Source organism: Urocitellus parryii, chromosome 8, assembly GCF_045843805.1.
Source record: "Urocitellus parryii isolate mUroPar1 chromosome 8, mUroPar1.hap1, whole genome shotgun sequence".
In the NCBI taxonomy this organism is placed as follows: Eukaryota; Metazoa; Chordata; class Mammalia; order Rodentia; family Sciuridae; genus Urocitellus; species Urocitellus parryii.
The window spans coordinates 9,937,599-9,956,108 of record NC_135538.1 but is presented as its reverse complement, the minus strand read 5'-3'; the positions used below and the strand labels follow the sequence as shown (position 1 = coordinate 9,956,108).

The window sequence follows — 18,510 nt, the reverse complement described above, 5'->3', positions numbered from 1 at the left end:
CTGCTTTATGTGTGTGAGTTGGAGAAAACCTGGTTTTATAATTGTGGTAATATTGCTCATTAAACATTCTCTTTCTTCACCCTGGGAGAGGCCAGGATCAGATGTGATGTGCTGCGATTCGGTGCCACACTCATAGCCTCCCGCAGTCATCCCTGGGCATTCTGTATGGCTCCAGTTATTAGCCCTACAGCTATGGGACAAGTTACTTAGCACCTGTGCCTTAGGTTCTCGTGTCCAAAATGATGTTGACAGTAACATCTACTCTTGGGCCTCACAGAAATCAAGGGGTTAACACAGAGAACCTGGAACTGAGCCTGGTGCCTGGTAAATATTAAGAGTTTGCTTTTATCATTGTTGATCTAGTTCTCTTTCCATTGGGAATCCTTGAGAAGCTCCTCATCTTCAGGGTTAAACCACATACATAGAAGCCCATGGGCGCCCTGCAATCTGTCCTTTTTACCCTGCTGCCCCCAACTCAGCCCCCTCTGGCTCTTGGTGACTGTCTTGAGTGTTCTCTTGCCCGTGTGCAGTATTCATGGCCACCCATCCATGGGGGCTCTTCCCCTCCTTGCCCTGCTCCTGTGTAGCTGCAGTCCCTCCACCTCCTGCTCAGATTCAGATGACTTGACTGTGTCTGGGGTTCAGTCCTGATGCCCTTCAGGTGGAGGATATCAGAGGAATGTTGTTTACAGGGTGGAGAAAGGAAGGAAGGTGAGAGCAGCCCACCTAGGGGTGCTGTGTGGTCAGGAAGGCAGAACTGCTTTGTTCTGAGAAGTCTCTACCACCCCATCACAGAGGGCAGCCCAACCCCCACTCAGACTCACTCCTGCCTCAGTCTCTCTGGTTTGACTTTGGAGTCTTTTCTCATCTTTGCCCATCCTGCTCTAACACATTTGCATGTAGATCGTGAGCTTCCCAAGTATAGGAATCCAGGATCATTCAACTTTATGTCACATACAATGTGTGTATTGTTAGGTGGATGGGGAGAATCTTTTAGAAAGTAATAAGGATTGAGAAATGCTGATCCGTATTCTACAAATAGCTCTGTCTTTTTACATTTTTTATTTCAACCATCCTTTATTGGGATGCAATGTGTTGGGTGATGGAACCCATGGGTTCCGGAGTCTGTTTGCTTGAACTTCATTCCAGGTTACTAACTCTTGATTTCCCTCACTTGTAAACAGTGGTATCTGTATTTCATATGATTATTGGGGAGAAATGAATGAATTCAGTGGGGCAAAGCCCACGCAGTGGTTCCACAGTTAACATCTGCTTCTGCTGTTATTGAAGTGGTATCATGTATGCCTTTAATTTACTAGAATTTAATTTGTATACATGCAATCAGAATAGAAGGTAGGAAGAAGGAGGAAACAAAACCACTAAGAGTCGGAGCCCTTACAGCTACACTCTGCTCCCTCAGCTCCCCAGCATGGGCAGATTTGGGAGGTAAGGTTGTGATTCCTGTTTCAGCCGCCAGCCCTGCCTGCTTCTTCTCATGCCACCATTTTGATGTGCCCAGTGTCACACTGGTGTTTGGAATCGTAAGATAATGGGACCTAAGCACAAACCAGCCACTTCATTGGGCGCCCAGGCAAAATTATAGTTAGTTGTTCCCAAAGTTGGTGAAAAGCCATGTTGGACATTGACACCACCCACCCTACGTCTTGGAGGCTAACCTGGCCCTAAGTGCACTTGCCCTACCGTAACTGTTGGCCTAGGACTGATGTGATAGAGCAGTCCCAAAGTGGCCTTCATCAGAATACTTGCAAATTCAAACAATGATTTTGGTTACAGTTTAAGAATATTAAAGCAAAGCTTATTGCTGGTATTCCATTTTAAGATTAGCTTGCCTTTCTCCTCAACATTGCAGGGGCCTTGGGGGCAGGGGATTCTTTTGTCTTTGGGCTCACCCCTAGGACTTTGGGAATGTGCAGAGAAAGCATATTTTGAGACTGGCAGCCTCATCTACACCAACAGGAAGGGCTAATGGGGATCATGATTAATACTCTATGGTGAGCACATTGTTGCACAGAAAGTATTTCCAGGGAGTGTTTTCACAAGTATAAGGACTAAATTAAAACCTTTAATCTGTGTTTGCTTTTTGTTTAGGTAACTACTCCAGACCCCCAACGTATAGTGGGGTGCCCAGTGCAAGCTACAGTGGCCCAGGGCCCGGTATGGGCATCAGTGCCAACAACCAGATGCATGGACAAGGGCCAAGCCAGCAATGTGGTGCTATGCCCCTGGGACGGATGCCGGCAGCTGGGATGCAGAACAGACCATTTCCTGGAAACATGAGCAGTGTGACCCCCGGCTCTCCTGGCATGTCTCAGCAGGGCGGGCCAGGCATGGGGCCGCCAATGCCCACCGTGAACCGGAAGGCACAGGAAGCCGCTGCAGCCGTGATGCAGGCTGCTGCCAACTCAGCACAAAGCAGGTAAGCCGCTGGGGCTGAGCCAGCTAGGTGCAGTGCCGACACATGACCAGGCAGCAGACACTAGAACAGCAGAACACACTTGCATTTGACGATTCTTTTTGTGTCAAATACATGCTATACCATAAAGGTCAGAGAAATGAGTGACCATGTTTTATGATCCACTGAGGAAGGAATCTGAGCAATAGGCTCATCAGTTGTGGAAAGTGTCTTAAAAATGTCTATTACAGTCATTGACACCAGCATACGAGATCCTGGTGCATAGTGAAATGTCTTCGTTCCATTTAAAAGAAATTTTGAGAAGGAAGCACGAAAGGCAAAATATTTAAAATCCAAGTCATTGAAAAGGATGCATGCCCCCCACTTTTTTTTTTTAACCTACAATAAGAATCTTTGTAAAAAGAAATTTTGCATGTGCTGGCCTAACAGTATTTGTCTAGGATTTGTACACTTCGTATCCTTATGCTGAAAAAAAAATTTTTTTTTTTCTGGGCATAATTACATCCAAACCAAAGTGTGGTCAACAAAGCAAAGATAGTATTTCCGGAAGTTTAAGCTGATGGAGCAAGGTTTCAGCTTGCTTGGTTTTAGCCCCAGTTCTTAATATTAATTCTTAAAGTAATACTTGACCTGTATAAATAACAACAGAATCAGAAATTTATGAGACAAAGATGACTGTATTGTAAAAAGCACATTAGAAGATATTTATCTCAATGTTATCTTCAGAAGAAAGAAGATTCTGAGTCTTGTGAAAGGGAAAGAGAGAGAGAGAGAGAGAGAGAGAGAGTGTGTGTGTGTGTGTGTGTGTGTGTGTGTGTTTAAATGTGTCCCTTTGCTCCTTTTCCCTCAAAGCTGCTATTTCGAAACGATGGGGACCCCTCCAGTCCCACTGTTTGCTCCAAACAATGATACATTTCCCTTGAGGAATTAAAATGAAAATCACCTACACATTTACCCCCACCTCCATTACAGTCTCTTAAACTCCTCTGAACACCAGCACCTGCCTTGTAGCCAACATGCTCAGGCTGTGGGGATGTTTAGATAAACCTGTCTGTGAAGACTGGTTCAGCTGGTCCAACTGAAGTTCTGATTTAGGTTTAAATGAATTGTCTATTGTTGGAACTCAAAGCACAAGTTATTTTCCTTCTGTTAGGTAGGAAGTATGTGATTGCGTTTGTCATGAGGCTCTGAAGGTGATCTGAGAGGATAACAGAGATTAAGGCAGAATTCTGCTAGATTAGAAAGTCTTGCTGTGTTCCCTTTCCGGGCCAGTGTGTGTGTCATCTTTAGAATTCAATGTGTCTTTATTTTCTGTTTGTAATCAGTAGACCTTTCCAAAGCCTTACCTTCACATACTGCCCATTTTAGCTCTCTGGGAGTTTAAAAGGGGGCTGCTTATTTTAGTTTTCGATTTTACCAAAGTCAAAGCTATACTTCACATCTGTAAACAGATTAGATCTGAGAATCTTATTTTTTCCCTCCTGTGCCCTGCCCGCCCCAACATTTTTTTTTTTTTTTTTAAAGAAATTTGATCCAGACCTACCCAAGGCAGCTGCATGGTCCAGGGTATTCTGCCTGTTTGTCCCCTTCTGTAACCCCCTACCTACATGTGGAATAGCATGCAGACAGGGATTCAAACTTGTGCTACAGAACAAATCCAAAGAAGCTGTTCTTCTGTTCCACTTTAGGCCACCATACATTAGGTCGCCTGCTTATCCCAGCCAGTCTGGGGCTGGCGGACGCCCCATGTTTTCTTCCCAGCACCCCAACTATGGCAGCTCCCAGGCTCCCATGATGCACCAGGCTGACCAGTACGGGTAGGTGGCAACACACCCCGGGCTTCTGCGGGACCTGGGTGTTTTCTCCTAAACATTCAGGAACGTGCCATCTGGCTGCAGGAACGCCCAGGCCAAGAGAGTAAACGCCCTCATAGGAAAGCCACCCGGGGCAGTTCATCTGTCTGTCCTCCTGTGTTGTGTTCCTTTTGCTTTTCACTATCTATACTGCAGCAGTTTGGGGGAAGCCTGCATGTCGCCCTGGGGTCCTGTCTGTGCATGGCTTTGGCATGCCTGCTTTCCTTCATGCCTGAGAGGGAGTGCAGAAACCTGTATCTGCGTGAAGCAGCGTAGTCGCCTGCTCGGACATCCTTTCCCCTTCACTGTCCCTGTTTTGTCTGGTTACCTGTGTTGTGCAGCACTGTCCTCCTGACTGTGATGACCACACCTGCCACCACAGTGAGATGCCGTCACCCAGAGTGGCGTGGCATGAGACCTGAGACCCCTGCTGGCCTGGCCCATTCAGAGGGCGTAGGAGAAGTTTCCTCACGGTGTCAGTGAGCCAGCACCTGTGCCAGAGGGTTCTGATATTTCCTTCCAATGAGATTAGAATGTTGAAGCCACCAGGAAAATACAACCAGATAACAACACAGAATTCTCTACCTGAACAGTGTAGCCATGTTTTTATCAATTTAAATACAGGAATTACATACAGCAACAAAAAGTACTTCTCTTCTTTCCTTCTGTAAATCTACACACTGGCCGGTGCCTGTCGTACCAGTGACTTGCAACTTAGTGAGACCCTGTCTCAAAAGAGAAAATAAGGGCTGGGGATGTGGCTCAGTGGTTAAGCACCCCTGGGTTCAATACCCAGCACCAATAAAAAAGGTAAAAAGGTGTGCACTCTGAGGCCCTGTCACCATTTTTAGGTTAATAAATGTCCTTAAAGCACACCACTGCTGAGTGAACTGTCGGCACTGTTTTGTGTATATTGATCATAAGATTGTTGTATGTAGACTTCAATGTGCTTGACACTTCCGGTAAAGACATACCTTTCTTTGGTTAACATAAAACAGATTTTTGTCAACTAGCTTTGTTTCAGGAGTAAACTTAGCAAACTACACTTTCACTGTTTGTTATGGGTGGATGACAGAGCTTTTTAATAGCCTTATATTCAGTTTACGTTTATTTAGACATCAGGGGAAATGATCATTTCATAACTGAGAATTATGTGTTCTGTGAACGTGGTCCTAAATTTGGACCAACAAATACAGAATTCTTAATATAATCCTCAGAGTAAAATAACAACCACAGAATGAGGCAAACATTCTCATTCTTCGGAAATTGTCTTTTCCTCTATTGTGCTTTTTCCCTTGTACCTTCAAGGTCAGTTCACGAAATAGTAGGAAGATCATGGTGAGGGAGGAAGGTGGTTGTCATCAGCCTCAGACCCCAGGCTTGTCCTTCTCCTCAAAGGAGCATTGTCTACCCCCACAAACCTCATCTAGCTGGGCTTTGCCAAGCCCTGTGAAGCAACTGCAGAAAGTGAATTTAAATGGTGTGCATCACAGTAAAATCTGTTCCACTGGGGCAGAAAATCAATGTTAGCTAACCAGCAGGAGAAGATCCAATCTGTGTTTCAGCCAGTGTCATCCAGATAACTTCCTTACAATACAACACCTCCTCCTTTAAAAAAAATTTTTGAAAAAAATGTTGGATTGTTCTCTGTAAATCTTACCACATACATTGGCAAAGGCTCGTCTTTGTAGCCCTGCACCTGTTGTTTTACAGTATTTACACTGTGTTTACAGTATTCTCTATCAAAAAGAAAAGAAAAGAAAGTTTGGTTTCTATTTTAAACCTGCCTTCTGTTTCTTTGCCTATTGTGCCTTTTTTAAAACAGAAATTGAATTTGAAAAAAAAACAGTGTGTGTTCCATATTTTAGTGTTACAGGTTGGGAGATTTTATTTTTCCATATTTAATAACATTGTGGCAAAACTTGCATTGTTGGTTTTCTTTTCCTCTCTTCCCCCATTGATAACTCTGTCAGGTGAATGTTAGTTGGTCATTTGGAAGACAGTTGTGAAAAAGCCAGTTTCCTTTTGGAAAGGAGGCCATGGTGCGGGCCTTTCAGGGGCCCTGTATTCCCAGGGTCCTCTAAAGAGCCTCTGAAGTTAGAGTCCCGAAGGCCTGGAGCCTTGAAGAGTCCGGAAGGACAAGTTGATGATGGGGGTGAGGAATGAGGCTGCAGTTAGACAGCTTGGTGACAAGATGAAGGATTGTGTCGGTGGTATTTCTAGCCAGTTGAGTGTAAGGTATACAGAGAAAACACACAACCAACTGGTCAGAAGCCACGTTATCAGTTCCTCTAAGAGTGGCACCATGCCTGTGAAAAATCCACCTGCTATGTTGAATAAGTACATATAGCTATATTTTTTTCACCCATTGGATAAAAGAATTCTTCCTTTCACTTTTTAGAGGATGCACAATAGAAGGCGGTGGATCTCGTTCAAGTGGTATCTCGATGCCCAGTCAACGTTAATGATTTATAAGTAATATCTGTTCAGAACTGACAGGCTTTTGCTCAGAAGATGCATTGCTGTTTAATTAACAATCAAGCCAATAATTGTTAATGCAATGTTATTTGAGAGATTTGAGAAACAGAGTTGGAAATACTATTTGATCTTACCAAAAGCCCATCCTGATAGATGTTCATAGCATCAGACAGGAAGATTCTGAGCATGGGAGAGCCATAGCCTGCCAGAAGCCTGGAAGAGCCCACAGCTACTGCCTCCTCAAATGCATTCCCAGCTCTTAAGATTTTTTGACTGACTGAATCTATGTTCTACAACCTTGATGGTTGAAGCGCGCGCGCACACACACACACACACACACGTCTACAACTAACATTCCCTGGGTTGTTTCTTGTGCTTTGCACCCCATTCCTTATTTCTAGATGGCACGCAATAGTGTTCAACAATTGGCATCTCTGCCATTAACAACTGATTGATAGAGCTGGATATTTCAGAATTATCCAGATTTTTTTTTTTCTTGGAAATGAGCTCCAAGCAGGAAGCATGACTTCACTGAATTTATAGAAGTTCTAACAAGCCCTACATCTTTAAACTAGAGTATGTGAGTAAACAGATTTTAATTCCTCACAAATATAAACTAGAGTCAAGTCTTTGACATGAAAATGGAAGAGAAATCTGGCATCAGTCTTTAGGATCTTTATTCTGTTTCATAAGAACGACTTCCAAGAAGACACAGAGCTTCAGTTAGGGAATGACAGAACCCTGGAGCTGGAAGGCATCCGTCTGGACACTGCTCCAGCCTGTGCTCCTTGACTTTCTGGTGGAGGAAACAGACCTGTGGGTGCCCACTGAGGACCACTGAGTTTGGAGACAGGGCACAGCAGAGGTGGGCCTATGGTTCTCTTCTCCCTCTGTAATGCTGTTCCTAAACTAGATTTTTCTTTAAAAAAAAAACACTCCTAAATTATAGAGTTTTCCTTTGTGCCTAAAGGCAGCCTGCAATTAGAAAGCAAAGAATGAGCAACTGAATGGAGACCCTGCCTCATGCTCAGGGCGAGGCCAACTGCTCTTCTGCACTGAAAGGCTGCTGCACACACCCTGGCAACCCTTGAGCAGCTCAGAAGGCCGTTTGCTTCTCAGGCCGGACACCTGCAGTGGAAGTCACACACACTTGCCAGCACGTGACGGGTTTGTGCATCAGTGGTTTTCCCCATCTGATTGCCCCCGCCTAGCAGCATTTAACACTGTTGGGGCTGGCATGCAGCTGTTAAAGTAAGAATGGAGAGTCGTGGATGAGGGCATTTCCTGCTGGGTGGGGGGTAAGGGGACACCTGTGTACCCTGGGACAGGCACTGTCATCCTTTTGCTGTCCCCAGTGCAGTAACCAAACATCAGACAAAAGGAAACTCTCAGACTGCCTACATGTTAAAAATGAGCAAATAAAGGGCAAAGTCAACCAGTATAAAGTGTCATACTCTTGACTAGAAGACTGTTGTTCTAACAAATACCACTAAGATGCATATGTGTACCTACATTTTAATTCTTACGTCACAACAAAAACTAGGGTCACCAAAATTAGTTTTAAAAATATTTTTGGTTTAAGTAAAATGAGAAATTGAAATTTTTAATTAATACTAATTTTTTCATTTTAGCTGCTCATTAACAGAGTAGATGAACTCCACTAGGTCCTAGCCACAGGATCCCTAGATCAGTAGCAATCCAACTGTTTAAAGTGTAGAAGCAAGTTGGGCACGGTGGTGCATGCCTGTAATCCCAGCAGCTTGGGAGGCTGAGACAGGAGGATCACAGCCAGCCTCAGCCAAAGTGAGGTGCTAAGCAACTCAGGGAGACCTGTCTCTAAATAAAATACAATATAGAGCTGGGAATGTAACCCAGTGGTCAAGTGCCCCTGAGTTCAATCCCCCGTCCCACCGCCCCCGAAAAAAAAAGTGTGTAGAAGCAGCTGTACATTCTGTAAGAGGATGTGGCCAGCTGTCTCCCCTGCTCGGAAACAGCTGGATCTATTCACAGAGGCGAATCCGTTGGTCTGGCTTTCAGGCACACCAAGTTGCTGCTGTCTGTGCCACATGCGAATCTCACATCCACATGCCCCCTAGCCACTGTTCATTACTGAGACTCAGTTGTCATTCATGTGCTGTGCTGCAGTATGCCAATGAGGCACTTTTTCTGTGTTATTTTCTTCTGAAACCAGTGTGACGCAGTGAATGATGGACAAGGAGCCACCGATGTGGAAATACTTTAATGGAGAGAGTACATTAAAATGTCAAAGAGAAGGGCCAAAAAACTTGCGAATGTGTCAAGCCCCAGTTACAGTGGCGTCCCTGTGCCGAGGAGCAGGGGATGATGCATTCACTGAGATCCAGCCCTTTGGATTTTGGACAACTAGGTTTTAACATAATAGCTATGATTTGAAAAGCCATGTTATTGAAAGACAAAGAAGAAAGATCTCAAAGGCTGAAATAGAGATTTTATTTCTGCAGTTAAATGTAAGGCTTGCATTATTGTCTGAATACTATGCAGTCATTTTTGGTCCCTTTCAAAATTTGGAATTTGAATGTTATTTTGTTGGTATTTTAAGATTATGATTTCATAATTAAATCTTTTAGAGTTACAAGACTATTATTCATAATAGCCCTAAATTACATTTATAAATCTTCAAATCAAAATATACTAAGATATTAATTCTTAAAAAAAAGTTTAATTCTTAAAGTTTTTTTACTTTATTTTAATGAGGTTCAAAGTATGAAATATACAGCAAACCTCCAGTGGACTAGAGGCCATGAGCTACCCTAACCAGCAGATAATTGCCACTTGGAGATTTCAACACACACTCACCCAACCACAGGAGGCACGGGACGCGGCCAGTGTGCCTGCATGTTTAACAAATCCTCTAGGTGATTCTGGAGCAGAAAGCCAGCTTACACCTAAGGATTAGTGTTTGTGCTCCAAGACAGCACTGATGGCAAGCCCGGGCCCTGAGTGAGAAAGGCAAGCTGCCCTGCCTGCCTGCCTACATCTCTGCCCACACATTCACACACTCATGCTAGAGAGGCTAGCACCTAGGACTAACTATATGGCCACACAGTGTCACAGCTCCGCAAGTCCCACTTAATCAGGAAAGAGCAGGGATCCTGACATCACAATCGCATCAGATAGCGGTGCAGACCTGCATTGCCAACCTGCAGGGCTTGCAGACTGAGACCAGGAGGCAGCAAAGTTCTCCAGTCTTGACCTCAGCAGTGTTTGGGGCTGAAGGCAGCAGGAGCAGCGGGAGCCATGAAGTTGATATGCTCTGAGACTTCGTATAGTCCAGCTTGGAGACCATCATGGGTGACCTTGTAAAGATCTGTAGTGAGGGGCTGGATTCTTTTTTGAATGCTCACAGGCACCTTAGTTTAGTGGCAGTAAGGATTGTGGGGCGCACCCCCTAGAGGTTTTTCGTAATCTGGTTCTTTTTCTTATTTTGAACTCCACATCAACCATCACATAGATTTGAATAACAAACCAAATGAAAGCTCCAGCCACAAGGCTCAGCCCCTTGCTTGGAGTGTCACTACTCCTAGGTTCCCTTTGCTGCTTAGACACCTTCAGGTGGGGACTCACCAGAGTCCTGTCCTCTACTACTCGCAGGGGCTGGGGCTAGTAAGGGATTACAGTTTTGCTCAGTCTTCAGGCTTTTCCAGAGGCATTTTCTACCTAATTTTGAACAGTGTGTGGTTTCACTACGTTAGATAACTTCACAGCCCAAGGCCATCTTTAGCTCAGGAAATTTTGTAAGAGTTTTAGGAGTATTTCTTAAAAATCTGAAGTGTGTGTGTGTGTGTGTGTGTGTGTGTGTGTATGTATGTATGTATGTGTACACTCCCTATCAAGGGTTTTACAAAATATGCTACAATACAGTATTTGAGATGGAGAACTCAGGATCCAAAATACTTTTTTGAAGCCAACTGAAAGGTCCATTATCATTATGGTAGCAGAGATACATATGGATGCATGTAAGAGGTATGTGTTCTTAATCATCTTGTTGCTAAAGCGTTTCTCCTCGGATTAGTTCACCAGTGAGTGTTAATTATCTGCTCTGCATTTGTTAAGCTCACATGAACTCTGCCTCAGGGGCAGGGTACTCCCAGACCTCTAGGACCCCACTCTTCACTCCACTCTCCTGGCTCCCAGGCAGCTGGGACACTTCCAGATGGTCTGCTCCCCCTGTCCTCTCTCACCTGTCCAGGTGACAGGTTAAAGATGTCCTGAATAAAGATATGGACCCACCTAGCACTGAAAAGGAGCAATTCTCTTGGTAAGGGATTGAGACTCCTGTAATGGTATTATGATCTCAAGATTAACTTTAAAGATCTTTATGTTTAGTGCAGTTAGGAGAGCGCACTTTCCATGGGGCACATCAGTGTCAACTGCATTTCTCTTTGGTGCAGTATGGGTCTCATTTTTCCTAGACCAGGGGGATGCTGCATGGTGCCAGCATCCCCAGAGGTCTGAGAGTCTCCTCTTGCAGAAAGAGGACAAGCTCCCAGCCCCACTGGGGCTCACACTGGTGCCGTGCACTCGAGGCCACTGGGACGCTAGGAATCAGCAAGGAAGTGCTGGAATCACTCCGTGTTAAATGTCATCAGTATTTCAGTTGACTTCTGTGTTCTTGCCAGTAAACAGTTCACAAAGCAGGAGAGGGAACCAATCTAAGTCAACTTTGAGGATGCAGAGACAGCTTGGACCTCAGTTACCAAGATGCAAGCAGTCGGACCCTCTTCTTGCATTTTCTTCACACTTGGACGAGGAGGCCTGTCTCCTGAAACCCCTCACACTCTGTTTGTTCTGGTTCCTTTGAGAACCAGGGAGGATCAGTAAGCTGCTTTAGGGACAAAACTGGCCCGTGTTGAGGAAAGGAAGGTCGGGGCCTAGCACCCAGGAGCAGCTGGTGGGGAGTGGTGCGGAGCGCAGGCTGTTTGTGATGGTGTGGGCTTCCAAGGCCCGGCTGGAGCACAGTGCCGCCCAGGGCTCAGCTGAGGGAGCTTTGCCAGGAAGCGTGGTCAGATACAGTGCTTTGGACAGATGGGGAGAGCCAGGAGGTGGCTTGGGACAGCTTGTGGGAGATGCCTGGTCATGAGGCCAGGACAGAGAGGTGCTCTGCCCGATGCGTTAGCTCACTCTTGAGAAGGTGCTGCTCTATGGAAAGGGTCTCCTCGGAGCTGTTGGAATGTGATACTGCCCTCCACCCGTTCTTAAAGGAAAGGGTACAACTTAAACACACCTGGAGGCCAAGGGCTTGAGGAGTCCGGTGTGTAGCTAGAAAACAACGGTTCCTTATAACTGGCGAGTCTGTTGGTGTCGTACGTGCTGAGAGTTTCCTGGAGTGAAGAGGCTGCCTTGAAAGAGATCACATTGGCCAGTGAGGAAAGAGCTTGGGAAAAAGTCTAGTAAGGGGCATCCCTCACAGAGGGGGAAAGATGGCTTACAGCACACCAATGCTCTCCTGTCCAGGCCCAGGGGTCCACCTGCCTGTGCAACCTCACCTTGGCACTCGAGGCCCATCGGACTCCAGGTGTCCAGAGCCAAGCTCCCGCTCTCTCCTCCTGCACAGGCAGCCTCTTCTGCACAGGAACACCTGCCAGCCATGCCCGCCTGCTCTTCTTCCCCCACAGTGTTTAATCATCACCACATCCTTGTGTCACCTCCATGATGCTGCTAGCTCTTCATCCTGCTTCCACCACACGTGGCCTCCCACCTGAGGGCCCCACACGTGTTCTTCCTGCCCCTCACAGTCAAAGGGTGATGTCTTACCACACACATCTTCAGTGCCATTCTTCCTCCTGGAAACCCCTGGTCTCTTCCTGTTTCTCTTTGGGTTCAGAACCTCACGTAATCGTGGGCCTCATGGTGCCCCTTCTTCCCACACCGTCTGTGCACACCAGACGCCACAGGGCCCTGCACCTGCAGTTCTTGCCTCCTCATCTGGTGGATTCCCGTCCAACACTCAGATCTAAAGGGCCACCATCCCTTCCCCAGGGCACTTCTGTCCCCCTCACCTTAAGCTTACAAATGCAGGTACCTTACCATGCCACACAAGGCCACAGCTCTTGCTGGCTGCTCCAGTTGTTTGTTTTCTTGTGTGTTTGGTCCACTGTTGTGTTGCTTCGCGCCCACCCCATCCCAGACACAAGTGTGACTCCTGAGCAGAAGGTATTTCTGACTGAAATTTGTATTTCTAGTATGTTTCCCTCAGCAAAATGGAGTAGCTGGTTTTGTGTGTTTGGTTTTTGTTTTTAAACAGCACGTGGCTGTATATTTTTGCAGGAATCCAGTTTCTATGTCACTGCTCTTGAGTTTGCTGTTTGTCTTTGTTCAGTGATACAAATGCTGCTTTGCCTTCCCAGGGATGCTGTCAAGCCAGAGCCACTGGCCTGTTGAAATGGCAACATGGCTTTGCCACCAGCATTGCTGACAGCAGCGGCTGCAGGCACGTTCGTGGGTCAGCCCCACCACAAAGCCACTCGAGCTTCGTGCTTTGATTGTGCTTTTTGGGGTACACACAGTGGTTTTCACTTTGGATATTAGATTTAAAATAAGCTGAGCTGGATTTCTCCTCAATGCTGCTTTGGAAGAGTCACCATGTAATTCCATCAGAAATCTCTCTCCAGCGATACTGGATGTAGTGTAAGAACACCTGTGGTCATAAAACATTTCCAATAGGATGTTCTGTTCTTATAGCCGTAGCTCTCCAGGGAAACAGAGTAGCAAGCAGAAAAAGATTCTGCTGGAATTGGGGTCTCACAGGTTTCAACTTCTGGTTCCAACAGTTGGGTCTAAGTAACAAAGTGCCCTCGAATTTCAGTGCTGGTCTGGGGTATTTTGTCAGTAAGCGGTCCTTGCTGGCTTCATGACTCCACCCACTCTGCACTGGCAGTCCTGGATGAAGGCATGTGTGCGCGGCAATCACGCTCAGCTTTCCCACTGAGCATGCGTTGCTTTATGCTCGTTCTAAGCGTGACTCAAATGATGTCTGCCGTGGGTGTGCTGGAGTGCTCCAGGGGGCTCCGCTGTGTAGGCTGTCCAGGGCACCTATTCTGTCTGCCCTGCCCTTCTTCAAAGAGCTGTGTCAGAAGTTGGTTCATTTTCAAGATGTACTCTCACACTTTCATCTGTACTGTTGAGAAAAAAATTTTGTTAATTGCTAAAATGGTAAGGTCTTGCTTTCTTTTTTTTTTTGTCAGGGGGTTACTGGGAATTGAACTCGGGGGCACTCGGCCACTGAGCCACATCCCCAGCCCTATTTTGTATTTTATTTAGAGACAGGGTCTCACTGAGTTGCTTAGCACCTCGCTTTTGCTGAGGCTGGCTTTGAACTTGCAATCTTCCTGCCTCAGCCTCCCAAGCCACTGAGGCATGCTCCACTGCCCTCAGCAGGTCTTGTTTTCTTTAAAGCTCCAAAATCATATATATAGACTTGATTTAATTTTAAACTCTATCATATTTGAGGTAAGAGTCAGATCTTCAGAAGCATGTGGCACTCTCAGGATTGCACACACATGAATCCTACAGAATTCAAACTGCACTGCGACCTGTGCTCCCCTTTCTGCTTTTACCCTGATCTGCCGGAAATGCCACTTTAAAATTGGCGTTGGCTTCCATATTTTCCCCCAAAGCCAGCCCTTTGTTGGCAGGTGAATGTGCATTTTTAAAGAAATCTCCAAAGTCAACAAAAGGAAAATCTACAAAACAGCACTTGTGGGCATGCGTGGAATGAGAAGCAGGAGCACAAGCGCTGCCAGGGGTGCACGCGCAGTAGGAGCCGGGTTCTGCCGTAGAGTGACAAGGCCTCGCACACACCTGGGCTCAACCCAAGACCGAGTTCTGGTCAGCATGTTTGTGCACAAATCTTGTTTGCTATTGAAAGGATGAGGGAGACGTGTGGCGGACAGAGCAGGCCAGGCAGGGCCGGGCAGTGTGGTCAGCAGCCCCTGACTCTTTGTCTTCACAGTGTGCAGTCTGGTCACCTAACAGCTACACCAGGCCCATTCAGAGTGTGCATCAACTTAGAAGAGACCTCTGAGATGATGTTGGGTGCTCACGGCCCTGACCATGGGTTTCAGATCTGCAGACTGTGGAAAACAGTGACTGGGGACAGAACAGCCCAAGCCTTTGGGCCCACAAGAAGCAACAGCCCAGTAGTTACAGCCCCGGAGCCCCAGATGGGACACTTTGCTCTTTTGGGTTCATCTGACATTTGGGCAGGTTTTACACTAGATGTATCCCTTCATTTCACCGTGAATTTTTGCCTGTTTGTGGTTTGTTGCTCCTAATTTTCTTTTGAAGAAAGTGGGGATTTACCTCATGATTTTCCTAACTCCACGTGGAGCTTCCAGGGGTTGCTGTGATCCAAAGGGATACAGCAGTCAGTGCTGTCCTGGACAGGGACCCATGAGGTGACTCAGCCCCTAACTCACATTTGAGGCTTTGAGTTCCTAATAATTGTCACAGCCCACCCAAATAATATCCCTGGCTTTTTAACCAGACTTTTAAAACAACGGCTGCAGTTTACTTGAGGACCACATAACAAGCAGTTGACATCCAACACGTGGACCTTTCAATCTTTGATTTTTTTGTCATTGTGTTGTTACTGTAAAACTATTATGTGCCTTTGTCATCTCATAGTGATTGAAGATGGGCTGTGCAGATGTGGGGGAGAAGCCACAGATCAGGGTTAGATGGCTGCTAATTTAGTCATCTTCCTGATGGATTGCATATTGTGGTTCTCTTTTCCACTTTAGCATAAACAAATGTCTCAAGGAGGCGTTAGTGCCATCCATGTTAGCTGTCTACACATGAAATGAAATAGTGGAAGCTAGAAAAGTTGACTGTGGACTGTACTTTAGAATGCCTTTCTACAGTGATGAATGCATTCTCTCCCGATTCATTTCACTTACCAGGACTTTTTCACATGCAGGGGTTAAGTAGGCCTGATCCTCCTCTCAGTGCACCGCTAGAAGAGCCCACATGAGCAGAGGTGACCTGAACACAGCCAAGAGAGGCTTGGAGCTGTGCACAGGTGCAGCTCACAGCCAGCCAGCAGGGCTCCCTTGCAGGGGGAGCAAGGGTGGCCCTCGTGGGAAGCCGCCACTAGAACACATCCTAGAGACAGGGAGGCCAGCAGTGAGTTGAAGCAGTTACTGACTTGGAAATAATCTTCCAGAAAAAGCCTGTTCAGAAGCTCAGGGTGCTCTTCACAAGTTCATCTAAGAAACAAAGCAGCCCCAACAGGAGCCACTTCTGAAAACTGGCCCTGGACCGGCTTATGGGGTAAGGACACCCAGAAGGAAATCTAGGATGCTTAAGTTGATGCCGGCCATCCACAGGAGGAAGTGAGGCCTGCACCATGGAGGCACATGTTTAAGCTGCAGTGCAGTAGTAGTCCAGGAGCAGGCGCCTGACGGTTCAGAGGCTAACTGAAAGCCATTGAGCGGTCTCAGATCCTGTGGGGTAGGTGCTGTCATGCCCCTCAGCAGTGAACCGTCAGTGAGCTGAGGACCAAAGGTCAAAGTAACACCCCAAGCCATGCCCACACCATTTGTCTAAGAAGGTTCTTGCCAAGTTATCATTGAGTATTGATACAGAAATTCCCTGAATGGTTTGTTATTAAAAAAAAAAAAAAGAAGAAGAAGAAAGAGAAAGAAACTTAAATCTTTATTACTCTGATTTTTCAAATAGTCCATGTTTAAATTTTTCCTACAAGCAAGAAAGTTAAGTCCATTGGAAACATAACACAGAAAAATCATCGGTATATAGATTTTAAAAAATGATTTATGTTAATCTCTTTAAAGGTCTCATAAAAATATTGGCTTTTTTACATCTAGAGCCACCAAGTGATAGTTTAATGGTGGTAAATGGGATTGTATAATCATAATTAGTTTGGAAGAAATAAGAAAAGCATCTTTTATCCCTCTTCTTAGCTTTACTACTAAGAATAGCATCACTCCCCCAAACTTTAAAAGTTTCTTAAAAGATTTTACATAAGAAAAGCTTTGACTACAAGGATGAAATAGAACTTCTAAGGCCTTTGCTACATTGCCACCATCTTTCTTGTTGCTTTGGAATTTCCCCTAGGAGAAGTGACCACTTTGCCATTTAAATCTCTTCTCTCATTACCAGCCATCAGAGAAGTGACATTGTGAGACAGTTTTCTCTTCTGGATAGAGGACCCTTGTCTTTTAAGGGTGAAGAGAAGTTGTGTCTTACCAAGCATTGGGCAAATCTAGTAAAACGAAGTCAGCAAGAGATGATGTCAACAGCATTTGGGGCAAGGGACTGTGCAGATTTGGGAAACTTGAGCTAATCTAAGTACCTGTCCTCTCCTGTGATGAAGAAGCCCTGCCAAAAAGCAGTGGAGAGGGCTTGGGTTGTGGCTCAGCTATAGAGCGCTCGCCTAGCATTTGCAATGCACTGGGTTCGATCCTCAGCACCGCACAAAAATAAATAAAAGTATTGTGTCCAACTACAACTAAAAATATATATATTTTTTTAAAAAAAGCAGTGGAGGTGTGTGTCTGCTACCAATTTTGGTAAGGGGAAATCAGTGTGTTTTTAATACACCCTGACTTCAAAAAGTTAAGGGTTGAGGAGAGAGTTAGCAGCACTTTCTCTCATTTTTTTATATCAGAAAATTTAGGGCAAAGAATTACTTTTTTAATATCCCCACACTGCCCATTTGTTTTTTTTGTTTGTTTGTTTGTTTTTACCTCTTGTGGTTTTGATGTGAGGATACTAAGCAGTGCTAATAGTCAGATCTTATTAAACATTAGACATTAATTTTGCTTGCTTTTGTAATTCCTGTTCTTATTTCAAGTTCCCTACTCTTGCTAACATTCCTCAACATGAATAATTCTGAATAGGTGTCGTAATTATGAATGTGTAGCTTATTTGTATAACTTATGATATTTGGAATTTTTAAACACTGTAATGGACAGTTGCCTAGTAGTAGAGTTCAGTCTCTTTCTCCAGGAAACAGTCTGGTTTTAGCAAACATGAAAACTCAGCCCCGCCCCTCACCTGAGTGCTCTATTAGAGTTGACACCAGGACCGTCTACTCTGCTGTGCCGTGCCGTGCCGTGCGCCGTCAGTCTATGTGTACCTGTGCTTTCTTTTCATATAGGCAAGGCAGCTTTCCTGGCATGAACCAGAGTGGACTTGTGGCTTCCAGCTCTCCCTACAGCCAACCCATGAACAACAGCTCTGGCCTGATGAACACACAGGCACCGCCTTACAGCATGACGCCCACCATGGTGAACAGCGCCACAGGTAACCTGGCAGCTCTGGCTCCCAAGGGATACCCTGTCCTACCCTCTCCTAGGCTTCCCAAGTGAAGTTGCCCAACCAGCTTGAGAAGATGGATCCACTGGTGAAAATGGAAATAGTACTACTTTTCAACTTCTGGGAAACTGGCTCAGTCTGTTTGAGACTTAAGGGTTACATCATATTCTGTATAAATTACTGTATTCATTCTGTGCTTGTATAATATGTGGACATATTCGGATATCATTGATGATTGCTAAGTACAGACACTAAGTTCTGTCTTTGAGAATTGTTAAAGAGTATTGGTAGATCCCAAAGTAAGATCTTTGCATTTGACAGTGGTAGAGATAAATTTTGAGAACATATTCAGGGGAAATGGCTGCAGGGCAGAGCAGGGAGAGCTTGAAGCACCTTTTCATTTGGGGAAACCCCTCTAAATGTGTACCT

The 18,510-nt window shown here is 45.5% G+C and overlaps 1 protein-coding gene across 5 annotated transcripts in view; it reads left to right on the top strand.

Moving 5' to 3' along the window:
• Positions 1-18,510, top strand: part of Arid1b (AT-rich interaction domain 1B) — a 397,185-nt gene that overhangs the window by 338,025 nt on the left and 40,650 nt on the right. For 4 of the 5 annotated variants that reach the window (XM_077802067.1, XM_026393857.2, XM_077802069.1 and 1 more), the window contains exons 8-9: positions 2,110-2,437; positions 17,924-18,069. In XM_077802067.1, coding sequence (XP_077658193.1) covers positions 2,110-2,437; positions 17,924-18,069 — 474 coding nt within the window. Of the gene's footprint in view, positions 1-2,109; positions 2,438-4,122; positions 4,252-17,923; positions 18,070-18,510 lie in introns of all 5 variants that reach the window. The other variant, XM_077802070.1, reaches the window with a different exon arrangement.